Here is an 18,524-nt window from a genome sequence, read left to right as displayed (position 1 = left end):
ACAAATCTTCTAATGTACGAGAGAAGATTTACATCATGTACCTTGTGGTTGTTGAATTTATATCGTAACGCACCATAGGTGGTGTTTCTATTTTACTGTTTACTGAGTTTAAAAAAAATTTACTTTGGACTGAAATAATTTCTCTTTTCATATTTTATCTTTTATCTTTTCTACCTTACCACTTTAGCTTTTTTTGGCAGTAAGAAATATTGCAATGTATCGTCTCCGAGGCTGCTGCAAACAAAATTTACATAATGAATACATTTTGTAAGTCATTGTGACTTTCCTGATCTGTTTTTCTCTTCTCAATAGCAAAGTAAACACACAGTAAACTCATGCCAAATATTTAATAGCCTTCCTGGGTGCTTCAAATTTACACGTGGAGTGGAAATGGGCCTGAAAGCTCTTTCAATAAATCGGTCAGAGTGTTTGTTTAGTTTTATTTAGCTGTATTTGTGTATCTCCGTCCCTCACACTGCCAACAGGGCTCCCATCACACTGGAGGGTAAATGGGTCGTATTTGCGTGAGGGCTCTTCTGTTTATTTCTCCTGATCACTCCTTTATTGTTTAGAGCAGCTGCCCTTTTTCATATAATGCTTTTTGTTTGATAAACCGGAGCAGTCTGTCCCTCAGCTGGCTCTGAAAACACGAATCGAGGATGTTGTGGTTTTTTTGGTTTTCTTTTAGCACTGCCCAGTCCAACATTTTAACCAATTTAGTGATTGAGGCCACGCTGGCTGAAATTTGAGTGCCATTCACCCTTCACCCGCTTTCTCAAAGTTGTACTTGTAATATACAAAGTGAGCAGCAGATGACGCTGTGTTGCCATAAAATTATCCAGCTCCTGAAAACAAAGTGCCATCACTGTACAAGGTTCTACTTTCTGGCCTTTAATTTCACTGTAGGACTGGTTAGTGCACTGAAAGCATGTTTAATTGCTGTGTTGGGGAGGGAGCCAGGCTGTCTGTGGCCTTGTTCCATCAGCTTAATGGTGTGTTTTGCTTTTCGCATTCACACGTTTACATGGTCTATACACCGTCTCCAATGTACGCAATAAACACCCTGAACCTCTGCGTCCATGTACCTCACAAGTGACTGGTCTGATTTCCGCTGACAGCTAATATACTGCGGAAATTTTTTGTTGCTTGTTTTGATTATTCATGTAGTGGCGTCAGGTCACCAGAGGGCCACGTATATATGGCAGTTTGCTGTTTGTCTTGTCTATAAAAGGAACAGACAAATATAACTGCAGCGAGGCAATAATGCTGAGATTATTGTTCCGCCGGTGCTATTTGCACTGATGGCTGGTCTGAGCTGTACTCTATTTATGTTGAGGAGAGAGACGAGGGTAACATGCCCATTCAGAGTCAATACTTTAAAAAAGACATTTCAGCGTGATAAAGAAAGGTAGTGAAGACGCAGCAGTGGCAATGTTGAGAAATCTGTATTTTATGTTTTATATCTCCGTTGCATTCAGACAGAAAAAGAAACGTTGTAGTTTTTACTCCACTGTATTTATTCAGCTCCCAGTTACTTTCTGATTCAGAGCTCAGAAACCAATAATTATATTATCAGGCCACTTAACTGTATATTTAAGTACAGTACATAAAGTGATTCCACCTAAACTGTGTTATTTCATTTGTTGAGGCATCTGCGACAACGGAGGCAAAATTTGCATGTTCAAGTTTGTCAAACATTTGTGGATTACACAAAAATAATAAAAAGGTTTGGAATCCAGGACTGAAAAGCAGTTTGTACACTCTGAGCACTGCAATCATTTTAGCTTTACTGAAGAAGCTTGACACTTTTTATGGCACTATAGGACGCACACAGCTCGGACAATAAAACACTAAACAGAAGTGATCCAGGCCTATCAGTATTTGGCTGCCTTGCTTGTCAGATGACCCAGAATTCATGAAGGGTTATGGCAAGGTCCCAGGCTGCAGTATGCTTTGTCAGGCCTTGTATATCTCTACCATCATGTGCCAGGGTCAGAACCCCGTCCCAAAAGGCTATCCTTGATATTTATGGCTCAACATCAAGCGTCTAGCCTAGCCATGATTTTCCAATGTCGGGGAATGCTCTGCAGCGGTGCTTAAAGAAACAAATAGCGGGCACCATGACATTATTAATCTGGACACACTGGCATGAGCCAATACATCTCTGCCAGGCGATTTGATGTATTGAAATGAGAAGAACACAGAATTGGACATCTCATTTGATGGAAAACATCAGAATGGTTTGGGACAGAAGGGAATTGTTGAACAGAAGAGGAAAAATGGTTATGGATCACAGGATATATTACAGTCTGCGAGCCTCTGCAGAAAATGTTTCAGAGATGCTTCAAGGCGTGTCACACGTGCAGAAACTTGGCGGTCATTATGGGAGTGTCTGGCGTATCGTCATTACCAGTGATTATACTGTCCTTTTCTTCTTGAGCAAAATAGTGCCTAACAGTCAATCTCTCCTCTGATCTTTATCAATTCCAATTAAGAGCAGAAGAGAGGGCACAAAATCATTGCTTCTGTTTGCTAATGTATTCTGTACATGGAACTGCCTCCCAGCTGATGAACTGTGAGTCGGTCTGATAACAAAAGCCCGAGCTGAGGGATGCGAACTACTGAACCACATGCAAAATACTTCAAATGCATTGCCCGTCGTCAACTCCATGCTTATGAATTAATGTTTGTACATGAGGGAACAGGGGCGACCTGCGTGGGAGCTCTCCGGCTTCCTCCCACAGGCCGAAGACAGGTCCGTTCAGGCTGCTCAAAGGCTCTAAATTACCTGCAGCCTTGAGTCTGAGTGCAAACTGTTGTTTTTCTCCGTACGTTCCCATATCGGCCTGGTTATAGACTGCTGACCAACCCCCTCTGACCTTGGTGGATAAACACTATAGATGGACGGATGGATGAAGTAATAGAACACCAGGCCCCTCAGGACTAAGTCAATGATGATATTATGAGAATGTTTGCATCATTGGAAATTAAATTCCTGCTGTTAAATCATTTTTTTTTTTTTTTTTTTGCGTCTAGGCAGCAGTAGTCAGCTTTAATGCAAATTATAGGAGAAATGGCCTTTTGCGGCAGCCATTTACTCATAAAACCATTTATTTTTGATGAAAAATGTCCAGGCCTTGATTTCACCTTTGCCTGTTAGTAGTGGTGAGACTGCATTGCCTTGCTCATCTATCCTGATGATAAACTGGGCTGTCACTTGCTGGTGCAGTTGCATGTCAACTCAACGACCAGACTCATGTATAACTTGGCCTTTTGAGAAACACTGACTTGATGTGTCTATTAAGTTGCTTTAAAAAAAGGCAGCACTTGGTATTTTATATAATCCACAAGAGGGAATTTATCTAATTAATTCAAAACATTAATGACTTGATATATTCAGGAGCTGTGCAACGCGTACACTCACTTTATTTGGTGCAACTCGCTGCAACAGCTCTACAATTAATCCGCCCTTCATTGTCTAAAACGTTCGATTTTTGTTTAAAATCAACAATGTGTTCATCGCTGAGTTTCAGATAAATGTGGTGTTATACTACAGATTACGTTGAGTAGTGAAGTACATAAAGTAGTTCACTGAATTAACATCTCAATGGCCACATAAATTGCAGTACATGGTGACAAAAACAACACAGTTCAAGCTTCATTGTAGACAGACGCTGAGTTTCTGACTTCAAATGTCCATCTGTCAGTGATAGAGCTCAGAAAATGCTTCATAGGTTTACCTACTCTCAGAGGAAGTGCTCTTGGATCACAAAATAAAAAGACTAATTCAACACTTCTGCCTTCTTCTCCCCCTCTGTTCTTTAAAATACAGACGACCAGTCTGATACAATTAGGGCTGCAGGGGGAGATGACTTAGCAGTGAAAACGTCGGGTCAAAGTACCTTAAAATTAGCTCATCCAATCATACGCAACTGTCACTGACAAAAAAAAAAAAAAAAAAAAAAAAAAGCTAGGAGAGTTTCATGTGTCAGATGTTAAAAAGTGCTTTTTTTCCTATGCATGCAGGGATTTTCACAGGAAATGTTAAAATCCTTGTCTACTTTTTTTCCCTTCTCCCTTTTTCCCAGAAGGAAGAGGAGGAGCCACTTTTATGTTGAAATGATCGCTCCAAAAACAGAGAAGGAGAGAAGACCGGTGCTTCAGGTGCATGGCATAAACACAACTGACATCCTGGAGGTATCACACTGACAATGACCCGCCTGACCTCTAAGGACCAGCAGGGGCCTTTTGAGGAGAAATGGTGTTGGCTACCAATTAAAGTCCAATATTGAAACAAATCAGACCTTTGTTTTCTCATTCTCGCTTTCATTAGCTGAATAGTGCTGTTCAGGCATTTCAGTAATGGCCAGCTCATGGACCCATCTGTCTTATTTAATCCTGAGAAAACACTGTGTTTACAGTTTGGCTTCCATCTTGCTTATGTAAACATTATGTACACATACTTTTCTAAAGTCCCTATTTACCAGCAAACTACAGCGAAAGTACTGATGCAACACCTTCATTCGAAGTTCTAATCTCGTGGAAAGCAAAACCTAAAATCTAAATTATGCAAATTATATGCGCCATTGACCTTCGGGAGAAAAAGTGGTTTGACATCAAGGGCTTTCAACCACATCACAGAGTCTTCAGCACCAGATGGAGTTTGCTCAGTCATGGAGACCAATATGAACAGACACTAATCTTATATGTCAACAGTGCTGTTTCCACGACAACTGAGCAAACACTTCACGGATGAAGACCACGTGATATGGATATGGTTGAAAAGGCTGATAAGTGGACTCGTAGTCTGTTCATTATTCAGTATATATTCCATATTTGAGCAGAATTGGTATTTGCAGTAATTTCTCCTTAAATTAAACGATAAGCGACAGCAGCGATGCCGGACGCATCTAAGGCGTTTAAATTGTGGTTGATTCCAATGTCCAGGACAAAAACAGGGAGAGACATTAGATAAGTGCTTCGAGTTTGAAATTTAGCATTTACTTGGATGAAAATGGATGAAGTTGAATCAGCAATGCAGCGACTCCGGCCCCTGAACCGGGCGATCCAAACCCCCCTCTGATGTCCTTTATGAACATCCAGCTGGTTCGCGCCGCTCATGAATCATCATTTTTCACAATTGAGATTTTGACATTGAAGGTTAAGTGAAAGTTAAGCAGGGGACCACAAAAAAGTCAAACTTTGACAACACTTCCCAGAGACCATGTTAACCAAACGGGGTGAAAAATGGCCTCTGTGGTGCAGAATGACAAGTGATTCTTCACCAACGTTGAACGAGGCGACTGTTTTTCTCCAGCCGTGATGGTCGTTGATATTCTATTAAAACAAATATTAAAATACAAAACCATGAAAGGCTGCTTCAGAGGGCCACACCTTTCCCCGGGAAAACGTTTGACGTCACATCCGGTGCTAAAAAAAACAAAAAACAAACATGGCTGCTCAACAGATTGATCTTGGGAGACCACTTTAGTTTGACAGGGAGGTTTTCAAGGACTCAAAGAGAGGTCTTCAAAACAAAAGTCACAGGAGGAGCTCCTTAATGTTTTTGATTTATGCTTTCTAATCTTTGACAGTTTATAGAGAACAGTGTTACTTTCAGTCAGATGAGTTGGTCCCAAACAAACAAACAAACAGACAGACGGAAACAATAAGTGTTTTATTTGTCTCCGTCTTTAACTCCGTCAGGCTGTACTCACGGTCTTTCAAAGGCTTTTTTTAGGATTAAACAAACTCCATTTCCCGGGAGGAAGAGGAGGAAAGGGGGGGGGGGGGGGCTTTCTACCGTACGGACCCATTCAGACTTCTCCGCCTTTGTCCGAGCGGCTCAAACGGCTTAACGGTGTTTTGATAAGCCGCCCTGAATATCCATCAAGAGATCCGACCAGCCCACAGACTGGATGGTGGGGCGGTGGGCCTGCCCCCCTCCCATCCATCCTCCCTCCCTCCCTCCCTCCCTGCACTATATGTTACATTTCCAGCCCCTCTCCTCTCGCCTTTTTACGCAGGCGGACGTCCGCGGCACAGCGACACCAACGCGCACTGCAGGCGGGAGGGAGCGGGGCTCGGACGGCAGGCAGGCGGGCTGGAGGACCGACGGCGGCGGCTACCGGACTGACGACACGGCGGTCTCTCCCTCTCTCCGTCTCTCTCTGTGTGTGTGTGTTTGTGTGTGTTTGTGTGTTTGTGTGTGTGTGTGTGTGTGTAGTCTTTGTCGGAGACCCGGCGGACTGGATGGTGGATTTGTTTATTCCACGGATTTGGATCGGGGGGGGGGGGGGGGCAGCTAGGATAACTTCACACGGGACAAAACCCGCCTTCTTTTTCATGCCGTCCATCGATTTGTTTCAGCCGGCGTGTTGACGCCGGTGGAGAAAAAAAAAAAAAAAAAAAAAACGGAGGCTGCCGGAGAGGAGCGCAATTGACAAACCGGGAGACATGAACACACACGCGTTTCCGTCCACCAGCTGTACTGGATAGATGCAAAACAAACAAACCAAACCAAACCAAACCAAACCAAACAAACAAACAAACAAACAAAAAAACGGCTTATGGTTTTTAAACGCGATCTCCGGAGCTGGCTGTGCAGCAGCGCGGGTCGGTGCGAACGGAGACCGGGGGAAGATGCTCTGCTGCCGCTGCTGCACGCCGGAGGTTTGTGCACCGTAGGGCAGCGTGTTATTGACGATCTGCACGGCGTGTGGATGATGCACCGAGACACAACTTTGTTCACACGGCTGACAGACTGCGAGGTGTTTGTTTGATCGACCCCCCCCCCCCCCCCCCCCTTCCCTCCTTCTCTCTCTCTTTCTCTGAAAAGTGCATTTATTATCCTCCGGTCGGACCGGAGTGCGCCGCCACAGTCATCCTGTTCTTCTTTTCTCCAATCATCAGCCCTGTGATGGTTTTAATGATAGACATTTTTAAACCCACATCCTGCAGTCTGTTGATGTCAGTGATTGTGTTATGCAGATAACACCCCCCCCCCCAGGAGTTTGTGTTTCCAGATGATTGGTAAACTGTACGTGTAGGCAGGCCTAACTCTGCCCATGCAGGTCCGATCGATGAGCAGATAAAGACGGCTCCGCTTCTGCACATCTGTGGCCACATCTAGTTTTTTCTTCTTCTTTTTTTTTTTCTTTTATTTTGTTTATTTTTTTATTTTTTTAATTTTTTTTAAATCCCACATACACCCAGCGGTTCGTATTTTTTGCCTGAAGGCAGTAGAGAGCAGACACTGTCAAACCAAAAGATACTGCAAGGGAGCGTGTCCAGAAAAAAAGTTTCAATGGTTTTCCGAAAGTTGCCCGGTGTGTCGGCGTCGGGCATGGGCCTGCGTCTGTCCCAGAAGTTCGTCTTTCTCATCTTCCTCTCCGGTTTGGTGACGCTCTGCTTCGGGGCCCTTTTCTTTTTGCCGGACTCCGTCCGACTGAAGCGCATTTTTCTGTCCAAGACGGAGACCCAGCCGGTGACGGTCGGCTCCGGGTCCGGGTCCGAGAACGATGCCCGGGAGCATTTAAAAAGACCCAAGGAGCAGGATCACCCGAGGGCCATGACCTCCACCAAGGGGGACACCAGCACCAAGCTGAAGAGCCTGAGCCGCAAGCCGGCCGTCTCCCGTGAGGCGACGGAGGAGCGGCTGGCCGGGGGCAGAGCTCAGGAGGACCTGACCCTGTCCAGGTCCAAAACGGAGTCCGCCACCGTCCCGGACAGCGATGCCAACTGGGATACTTTCAGCTACGACAAGTTCAGGCGGTGTCTGCTCAAACCCCCGCTGGGCAGAGACGGAGGGAGACCCAGCGACCCCAAGACCACCGAGCGACGGGACAAAGTCAAGGAGGTAAGGGTGTGTGTGTGTGTGTGTGTGTGTGTGTTGACATGTGTCAGCCTCCCTGATTCTGTTGTGTTAAGGGAACCAAAGGTTGGAGATTTACAGGAAAAGAAACAGGAAGTGTAGACTTTGGTGTGTTTGTCCAAAAAAAGATAAATATATCACAATAACCACATCAGCTGGTCAGGCATCGGACCAAAGACAGCCACCTTTCACATTTCTGACTTTTCAATACACATGTAAGCAAGTGTTGGCTGCACAGAAAGGCACAGCAGATGAGCAGCTGCCCTTCCTGTTCAGATGTGTGAAACAAAAATAGGAAGACGCTCTTGAAAGAAGTTATATCATCTCTTTGGTTGAATTAGTTTGTCTCAACAAAACAAGACCATCTCTCCATCCTAGCGGCAGGACAGTTGTTTGCCACGCTGCCAAAATAAATTTCATCAGCTCAGTCGCATTGCTGTCTACATTTGCACAGCTCCTTTGCCTTTTCATAGATGAACTCCTGTTAATGAAGACGACAAACAGACGACCGGAGTGTTTCAGGTGTCTGGAGCTGAAGTTTAATGCTTTTATAAAGAATATGAGGGGAGTCAGAGGAGACGCTGAGATAAAACTGTCAGTGATCTATCCGTGGGAGAATTTTACTGCTGCGGCTCAAATGCATAAACTGCACTCTTAACTGCGTCCCACTGTGTCAGTCTGAGTGATAAAATATTTTCCCTTTAAGCGGCGGCACATCTATCTCCCTCTCACATGATGTGACTGTGTGCAGTGACACTTAGGCCAGCAGCTCTTCAAGCTGTCTGCCATCCTTTGTTGAGCCCTGTGGGTCCAATAAGGGCTCCGGAGTGGGAGCTTCTGTGGATCACACATCTGTACCCACTCCAGGCAAGTGAGGCTGGTGGGGAGGAAGGGGGGGAGGGCAGGCCAGTGGCCAGCATGTGCAGATGGGTTTCATCCTCGGTGTGTGACACGGATAAGTCCTGTTGTCACTCTCACGCTGCTCACATGCCTTCCATACCTGGAGGTGAAGTGCTGCATGATAACTGAGGCATCGGAGGACGGCGGCGGTTGTTTGCCCTCCTGCACCGGCTGCTCTGACTGACTCATAGCTTCTCCTGTGACGCTCTTTCAAGTGGATGTCAATGTGACTTTGCTTGCGTGGCCTGTTCAGCTGAGCTCGGCAGAGTTCTAGCCTCGGGGGTCATGGGTGTCTGAGGGGGAAAGTCATTTTCCACCACGCCCCCTTTTTGCCTCATTATCCCTGCAGAATAATAATTCTTTCCTCGAGTGAAGGTCTCTATGAAGGCGTAAGGGAACACGCAGTCCCTGCTTACATGATTGCATGCTGCTGTTTTTGTGGCCACAGCCTATTGTGTGTTTTTGTGCGTTCTACGACTGTTGTTGCCACTGCTCCCACTGTCTCAAGCCTGTTGGCAGCACTCCAGATGGCTTGTCTTTTTTTTTTTTTTTTTTTTTTTTTATTCAGGAGCTTTGCATTCATGCTGATAATGGCGAGCCTGTGCTTTGTCCAGGAAGATGCATGCAAAACAAGAAGAGTAACCATAACAGTAAAACCGACAATACTAGCATGTTTTAATGTATGTTTCTGTCGCGTGACATTTACAGAGCAGAATTTATAGTTTGTGTTGGGGTGTACAGACACAGCAGCCCTGTAAAGTGTGTGAGGGAATGCGGGGAGAGGGTGTCATCTCCCAAAGCCAACAAAAAGGGGTCTGGTCCAGCCTGCACAGTGCCTCAATCTCCCGCCTCTGAACTGCCGTCGTTTTCCTCAACTGCCAGCAGCTAAAAAAGCAGACTCCCCACCTTGCTTGGGAACCCAGCTTGTGGTTCCCCAGAATTGCCAGCAAATACTGCCAAAGTCACCAAAATGCTGTTTACCTGTTCCAGCATCTCCCCGCTGGTAGATAGTTCATTCTCCTCCAAAAGTCCTCAGCGGGATGAAGATGGTAATTTCCTAACAGCTTTCTATTTGTAATTCTGTGATGTCATGGCTCACTGAGTTGCCTGCAATGCTATGTTGCTGCCTCATTGGCTCCAGCATAAGAGGCTGCAGGGAAGAGGGAGCAGGTGGCACGCCGCAAAAAAGTGCAACAGGAGAGGGCCATTTTTTTTGCATGCACATTGTGTTGCTGATGCCCTTTTACATGCAGGAAGGAACTTGATGTGCAGTGATTAAGTACTAATATGGAGCGCAGAAGCAGCACATCCCAGCCAACGCAACTGCAGAGCAACAAGGACACCGGAGAGCGGTGGGAGCTCTGTAGCAACCGCAGGGCTAGGCCTCCAGATCTCTCTCCTCCGTCAGTCTCTTCAGCATCACTTTAGTCAATATGAAGAGTGAGTTAAATGACGGCCTCTGTAAAACTGCTCTCTTTCATTTGCTGGATGTTGAACATAGATGTGGCGGTGTGGCTAAATGAGGTCCTTTGCTTCAGGAAATTGAAGTACAGTGTATAGTGCGACCTGTAATGCGTTCACAAGGGGAGACGGTATAGCACAGGGAGGAGATGGAGCTGACAGCTACGAGTGCTGCAGTAAGAGGACACACACACTGCAGCCTCTCGTGACAGAGCCTCCTCCAGCGGAGCAGTAAAAGTCTTCAGGGCTTCCTTGTCCTGCTTGTGTGTCTGTGTGTTGTCGTGCGTCCACTCGCCGGCCTCTCCAGACCATCAAGTGCTGGAGAGTGACTGTGGCGTTTGACTTGAAATTGGAAACGTTGTCACTGTGTTTATCTGTCCTTTTCCAGGCCTACCTGCATCACCGTGTATACTCACAACAATCAAACGCACCGCGTCTGTTATGCTTCAAACAAAGTCTATTAACCGGTCAGTGGGGTGTGTGTGTGTGTGTGTGTGTGTGTGTGTGTGTGAATGTGTGAATGTGTGTAATTCAGAATCATAAGCAGTGTTTCTTATGTATTTCCAAGGAGATCATAAAGTAGTCTAATCCATGAAGTCAATAAAACGGCATCAAAAAGTCCATAACAGTGACGAGCTTGCTTCGACCAGTCTTTGTTCGCTTCACTGACTGACTATCCACACCTCATTATCTTCGAGCTAACTGAGCAGCTGCGGGCACATTTTGCCAAAAATTGACTTCATGGTTGACAAATTTCAACTGAAATCATCTTCTTAAAAAAATATGCCACCCCCCCCCCCCCCTTTTTTTTTTTTTTTCATTTTTCCTTTTGAGGTGTCCTCCAAAAACATTCTTAGATTAATGAAAAATATCTCCGTGAAGAAATTAGACTTTATTTGGTTTGCATTTCTGACTTTGGCGGCCAATTTCCGAAGATAATTGGAGGTAAAGTTCATTCACAATAACACCGCAGGCACTGAGCAGATGTATGTGAAATACATATGTGCGTTTTGGTGACAATACCCTTCAATTTCAAGTCTGGCATTTATGAAGACTGTACCATAATTATAGGTGTTTAATGGGACAACAGTGAAATGACAGCTTTTAAAACCTTTTTCATTGTGTTGTTGAGACAGCTAGAAATTTAGTTTTTTCGAAACAGTAGAAGAGCCATTTATTTAAGTGTTCAACTCAAACATAGAAGGCTGGATAAACTAAACTCATTAACTGTGGAAAATAACAAACATGTATACACACACACACACACACACTGAACACAAAGCTTCAGAAAGGGTGATCTTGTAGCTGAACCTGAAATCCCCTTATAGCGGTAATGGCCGGTGAGCCTGGTGTCTGTGTGAATAAAATGCTGCCGTTAAGCTGGCGCTTCCTGGCTGCCTCTGAGCACCGTGACCTCTCTCTACCCCTCACTCCCCCTCCCCCACCCCTCCCCGCTTTCTCCTGCTCCAAACTAGGTATGCCAAAACAACCTTCATGTCGAGCCAGGAAAATGGCCGTTTCGCTGAGCAACAAGAAAGAATCGGAAGATGAACAAGGTCTTAAGAAAAAACAAACAAAAAAAGGCTTACACCCTCCAAGCAGTACTACAGAGCTGGAGCATTTGTGCTTTCCCTCTCCTCTGGAAGCTGGGCTAATGTCAGCGTCCGGTGTTTGGTTTGTGAATCCATAATTGTCTTTGGTCTTGTTTATGCTGAGGAATCAGGAGTGAGGCCTCCCTGATATTTGTATTCCGTGGAAGACAATGCTACCCGAGGCAGATATAATCAGCCTGTCAATGCTGCGGAGCCATGATGGAGGCCATGTCTTCGACACGATGCAGTTTACCCTTCTGATCTAATTTTTTTAAACGTTTGAGCTAATTTGTCATCGACGTGGTTGCCGTAGTAGGTTTTACTCGAGGCCAGGCACAGTAACTTCCAGTTTCCCAGCTTGTTAACGTTGCGAGAAGTCGATCCAAATAACTGAAAAGAAGGGCAGACTTTCACACCCTGTTACTGCTTTTAACACGAATAACTTGCAGACATGTAAGCTTTTTTCTCCTTCCACTTTCTCCCACTCACATTAACCAATTTTTGCTCATCCTTTTAAAGCACTTAAAATAATGCATTCCTCTCCATACTGGTAACATCTAGAGTGAACATTAAGGTACATTTTAATGTTCCCGTCATACTAAAGTATGCAGGTGGGATTCCACTTATAGACCTTTCTGTTCGACAGGAGGTGAGCTGTAACATATGGAGGCCTATGATGTAATGAAATCAACGAAAAGTCTTTCATGTGAGTGCAGTACATTTAAAGGAACTTATTGTACCTTGAAAAAGCACAGCATTAATGTACATAATTGAATTTAATGCATTATGGATGGAAACAAGTTTACTTAGTAAGCTCTCCTCACACAAACATAAGATATTTATTGTCTAATAGTTTTTAAAGTCACAGTTATTATCTTCCTTCACTGATCAGCAAGTCTCATGGGTAGATCTGTTTTTGAATCTCTTTAAGAAGAAGGACGAGTTACACAACCCCTGACTTTTTTTTTTTTTTTTTTTCACATTTGGTATTAACATTCAATACCAATTTGATGTGTTGCATGTATCAAAGCTAACCTGCCATACTATCATGCTAAAAGAGAGCTTTAGAAAAGAGAAGATCTTTTGGCTTGTTATTGACTGCTGTTATCAAAACAAAGCACTTCAGAAGGACAACACACGAAATGTGCACACACCAAACACGTCTATCTACGGTAATTGCGGTATTATACAACAGACTGACTTTTAAAACCCACACACTGTTGCTGAACATTTGAACCATTAATGGTGTTTATGGTGAGGAGTTAAAAGACAGATTCTGAGTGTTTGTCTGTTGCACGATGCTCATAGATAGTGCTCATGAGAATGATTGACACCTCAGTTACGCTCAATGTAATTGATCTTTTTATAAAATGTTCAACCTTCAAAGCTGATCTTTGGAGTCGTCTTGCAAACAGCATATGTTTATTCCTTTTTCTCAGAGGTCTAATGAACCTGCTGAGTGCAATCCACCAATCTTTGATAGGCGACTTTCATTTTCACTTCTTCTGTCCTTTCCATGAAGGGTTAGGGTTAGGGTTCTTCTCTACAATTTCTTTGCGTGATTGTGCCTCATGTTGGTGGCGGGAATGATGTGATACCTCTGGCAGGAACGTGTGTCACCTCGCTCTTGTGCGTGTGACAGGCAACAAACAAAACAACCACCCTCCTTTTAAATCGCTGATCTATAGTGTCACGACGTGTCAAAAGTTCTTCAGGGTGCCCTTGCCTCAATGCTCGCTGTCCAAACCGGTAAATGTCAGCAGGCCGGGTCCTACAGTTCTACAACCAGACAGCCTGCTGCAATGCTTGAGTGACACTCTGCTGACGTGGTGTTGACCAGTGAAAAGTTTGCTTGCTAGAAATTGCAATATTGATTTACCTCCTTTCTTTACACTCTTTGTCCCCTAAAGTCAACACACGTGCCTGATTTTGCATGGACACAGAAAAAATAAAGAAAAAAACATGGGACAGTGGGGCATTGAGGCGCTGACAGATGACCCCCCCCGAAGGTCAAAGCAGCTGCATGAAGGGAAACCTGTTTTTTCCTTTCCTGTAGAATAATACAAGCAGAAATATCAGGTAAAAACATCACAGAAAGCAGAGAAGTTTCTTCCTGAGTGGGTGATAAAAGCTGATTAAGCTATAGCATATCAGGTCCTTTCCCTCAGGCGCTGACTGCAGGAAGAAAGTGATCGGGTGAAATGGATAGAGGAAAAGGAAGGATGTGAGGTAAAAAGGAGAGATGTTAGCGAACATCCTTTTTGCACTCACGGCAGATTTCTGCCCCCATTCCCTTTGTGGTAGGACCACTAGCTTCGGGGGAAGTCTCTGTTGAGGCATGCATTTCTAGAGGTGTTGCTGTGTGCTTAAATTCCTCCTGTGCAAGTGCTTTCATAGGTCTATGTAGATATCTTCACGATGCATTTATGCATCGTTGTACAAAACAATTTTGTTTATTTTGGTGTGTGTGTGTGTGTGCAGGAGGTCAGGGTCGGAGGTGGAGGATTATATCCCATCTTGAATGAATAAACAGCTTTTCTCCCTTCAGAGGCCGTTCTCTCTGAATCTAAGGTTTATTATTGTGTGTGTGTGTGTGTGTGTGTGTGTGTGTGTGTGTGTGTGTGTGTGTGTGATGGGGCCTGTGAACAATGTAAATGTTCCTCAGCAGGTTTGAAGTCACTGGCAGCTCATAGCTTTTTCTTTTCCGGATGATGTGGCACACTCAACCATTCACAGATGTTTTTCTTTGTCATACAATAAAAATCCAGATTTTCCCTGAAACACCCTCTTGTTTGCGCATCCATCTCCATATTTGTGGACGGGTCTCGCTACTCTATTGGTTTGCTGTATTTGCTCTCCACCCTCCCTTTTCTATTTACTGTAGCCTGCAGGCATTGCCAGTAAAAGCAGTGGGTCATGTCCGGGACCACGATTTGTCCACATTTTGACCTCCTTGTCGAACAGAGAGTTTCAAAGAGCTGTGAGTGGGCAACTGTTTTTTTTTTTTGGTAAGGCGGTTGGCAGTGGTGGTGTGTTTTTTCCTTAAACGTTAGATTTCCGCTTGTCTCAGATTTCATCACCCAGACTCTCAAAAATCTTTTTCACACCGTCAGTCCCTGTTTCCACTGCTCTGATGTTGCAATATGTTCCATGGAAACCCATTTATCTGGAGTTAACAGCACTGCTGACATAATGGGGTCACTGTGTGTATACCTCTTAATCCTGGCTGCTTCTGCAGGCCTGTGATTACTGGAAAACACTCGTTCATTCCTGACTGGATCCTCTCAACTTTTTATGTTGTTGCCTCGTCGGGCGATGACTTTAATAAGGCCCGACTTACGTAGCTTTTCTCTGCCTTTTTTCTCTGGTGTGGTCATTGCCATCAGGCACAACTAAACAAGGACTAATAGGCATGTTTTCACACCATTAGCTCAACTTCTCACTGCTCTTGCTCACATTATTAGCTCCATAAAAACAAGGAAGAGAGAGGAGATAAGCAGCCGACTGTCTGCTGCTCTGTGAATGTATGTGGAAGTCCAGCATCCTACAGCAGTTTTGCCCCGCAGCACAGATTTTCACAGTTCGCAGGCTTCAGCGAGTGTATCATTGAGTGTGTGTGTGTGTGTGTGTGTGTGTTTATATACAAGAGTGTGGGCATGTGTTTGCTACACATCGAGAAAATGGAAAAGATGAAAAGGTCCAGGCATGGTCTTGTTTACTTTAGGCTCTGCTCGGACGTCCTTTGGTAGGTGCCAAATGAAATCGTCCCCATCTCTTCTACCCCCCGCCTCCTCTGTTTGGCCTCTCTGCTCGGGCAGATTCAACAAATAGGAGAGAAGAAGGGAGAGTGGCCTAGATGTAACCAGCAGTCTATCAGAGCCCCCAGCTGAGTTCCAGCCCTCCTGCCTTTGTGCCTGTCTAATTGGTCAGAAACATGCGTAGCTGTGCTCACAGGGTACTGGCAGTACATTAGTGTGGACCTGGGGGGGTCCACATGTGTTTTCTTTCGACTGTTACTGCCTGCTTTCTTTTTCTTCACTCCTTGTGACTTTTATTAAACAATTTTTTTTTTTTTTTAGGGAAAGCAATGTTGCTGACTCTGTAACTCTGCGACTCCTTCTGCTTTCGGTCTTCTGTTTGTCTTCGCCCCCATCTCGGTGATGTGTGTCCTGGGCCATGTTTATTGCCACTGCTTGGACAATTATGCTCTCCCAAGCATCACTAGAGAGCCAGCGTGAGCTGCTGTGAGATGCGATTGTGATTGGCCTGTCTGCGCTGCGGTTGTTCTCATGTTGTGACATGATTTCAGCCTCCTTCCTAGATGGATGAATAATCCTGTCAAGACTTTGACCCACAATTTGAGCAGCTCCCCAAAAGGCATCATCTTTTATGTAGTGGCCTTTGTTGGCCAGCATTGGGCTTTTCCTGAGGGTGAGACAGTGGCTTCACATGGAAAGCTTAGCAGACCGTTTTTCATGCTCCGCTCAGTGCTGTCTAGTGCTCCGTGGGTTGAGAGGAAAATGTGTCTCCCTAGTGATTTTCTCTTTCATCGGCATCAGTGGGCAAATAGCCATTAATTAGTTAAATGCTTACAAATCCATTTTAGCCAGAGCTGGGTGTATTTGTTCATTATTATCACAATTAAGTCCCTAATCAAATGGCAGCAAGGGTGCTCAGTGCTCATTAGGGAGCCATATAGATTTCTCTTTTTCCCGTCAAGGTTGGATGATGGGCTAACTAGATAATTGCGATTTTCATTCATCCACAGGCAGACGGATGTAGATGATGTCGAAAAAAAAACCCAAATAATCTGATCTGATGGTTACCCAAGTCCTGCGTGTGTTTGGAAGAAGTTTGCTGATCATTAATTTGGATTTGTTCAAAAAAGAAGCGCCTTTAAAAAACTTCTGACAGCAGCAACAAGAGCTTTAAAAATGCTGCCAAATCCTTACCTTAGTTTAGAAGGAGGATCAAATCTCTCTCAGCCTCTTTGAATATCTTGTCAACTAAAATCCCATTAATTTAAATTGCCGTCTTTACTTTAATGTCATCTCTGAACTGTGACATCAGTTTTTATTTGTAGATGTTAACAGGGAAAGGTTTGTGGTGATGGTGTGTCTCAGCAACAGGAAATGGGTGGATCTAACTGTCCACTTTCAGAAGTATGCTGTTAACCCTGAATTAAAGCTGAATTAAAGCTGAATTAAAGCTAATGAAATGTGGAAATGTGGCATCTCACTGTGTTCATGCTGAAACTGCTAATAACAGAGCTTGTAAACTTTGCTGGGTGAGAATCCAAAGAACACCCCTCCCGGCTCTTAGATTGACACTTTAGGTGTCAGTTTTACTAATCAAATAAATTGCAAGCAAATGAAACTCCAGCTAACAGATACTGATGTTATATTGGGTTTGAAAGAGACTGAAAAAAGGGGAGTGGTTTATTTCTGAATTTCAGCTCTTTCACATGGTGGTATTCTTAAAAGCAGAACTAAAAGTTTTGTTGTTTTTTTTTTTTTTCTGTCTTATGTACATGTAGATTGCTGATGCTTTTTTTTATTGTTATTAGTCATTGTTTTCAGGAAAATTGACTCTGCAGCCAACAGCTGCTTGCATTATGAATTGATAGACTGAATATTGGAAGGCGTTGTGAAGGGAAATGTTGACCTTTTAATGCAGTGTATGTGAACATGAATATAGCTGGTTGCTTGGAGCGGGCTGCTTGGTATTGCCGCTTGACTTCCTGCTAATCAAAAATGGTCGGGGAGATGAGGCGTGTGAGGAGCGGAGACCTCAGATTGGTGGTTTGCAGCATCCGTGCCCAAACCTGTCACTCAGATTAAATAAGCCTTCATAAAACATACCAAACTATGTGGATAATATGAAAAGTCACCCCCTGTCCTGAAGAGAAAATTAACTGTCCAGACTAAAATAGTTTTTCCGACTGTAAACATGTTTGATGTGTGATGTTTAGTTTCAGCACTGGAGTCGAAGTGGATTGATTAATTTTTGGACCAGTGAACTGCAGATTTTAGTATTTAAGTGACAGCTTCACTCTTCATCCCTCGTGTTACACATTTGGTAGTCTTGTTAGAAATGAATGGAAGAGTAGAAAAGGTCATTTTCATCATATTAAATCAAATATTTTTAAATTTGCTAAGGCCATATTACCAGCTTTGGCAGGTGTATCTGGTTAATATAAGAAATATTACGGACAATAGTGTCATAAAATCTGACACTAGGTTGCAGAGTCTGTACCTTTTCTGAAACAAGTCCTTTCCTTCATCCCTTGTGTTGGAACCAATGTGCTTCTGGGTCATGCAAATGATCTAATTAGGCTTTTTATGGTTCAATCCTAGTAAACGTGATCCATCTCTGAGTTAATTTGGTCCACCATTAGAGTGGAAACCGGCTGCTATCTAAAACTCCCCCAGAAGCTTTGTGGAGGGTCATCTGCTCCCTCATAATGATGTCCGCTGTGGTCCTGCGAACAACACGAGAGCCATGAAATTCACAATGGCTAACTCGTTTTTAGATGACCCAGGTCAAAGATTTTTGTCTTGTTCCTGCAATAATAAGCGTGATTGCATCAGTGATTGAGATCATGCCACTTTTAATTATCCCAGCTAGAAAGGCAAATTGAAAATGACCGAAAATTCCAACAGTATAATCGCCATTTCGTAAAAGTACCTTGAATATGA

At 44.1% G+C, this 18,524-nt stretch overlaps 1 protein-coding gene across 1 annotated transcript in view; it reads left to right on the top strand.

The window, feature by feature from the left end:
* The first annotated feature begins 6,018 nt into the window (after window positions 1-6,018).
* Window positions 6,019-18,524, top strand: part of LOC115045427 (mannosyl-oligosaccharide 1,2-alpha-mannosidase IA) — a 163,170-nt gene continuing 150,664 nt past the window's right edge. The window contains exon 1 of the mRNA XM_029505102.1: window positions 6,019-7,858. Coding sequence (XP_029360962.1) covers window positions 7,307-7,858 — 552 coding nt within the window. The 5' untranslated portion in view covers window positions 6,019-7,306. The remainder of the gene's footprint in view (window positions 7,859-18,524) is intronic.

The sequence above is a fragment of the Echeneis naucrates genome, chromosome 6 (assembly GCF_900963305.1).
Source record: "Echeneis naucrates chromosome 6, fEcheNa1.1, whole genome shotgun sequence".
NCBI classification, from domain to species: Eukaryota; Metazoa; Chordata; class Actinopteri; order Carangiformes; family Echeneidae; genus Echeneis; species Echeneis naucrates.
The sequence above is the reverse complement of the archived record's forward strand: the minus strand, read 5'-3'. Positions and strand labels throughout refer to the sequence as shown.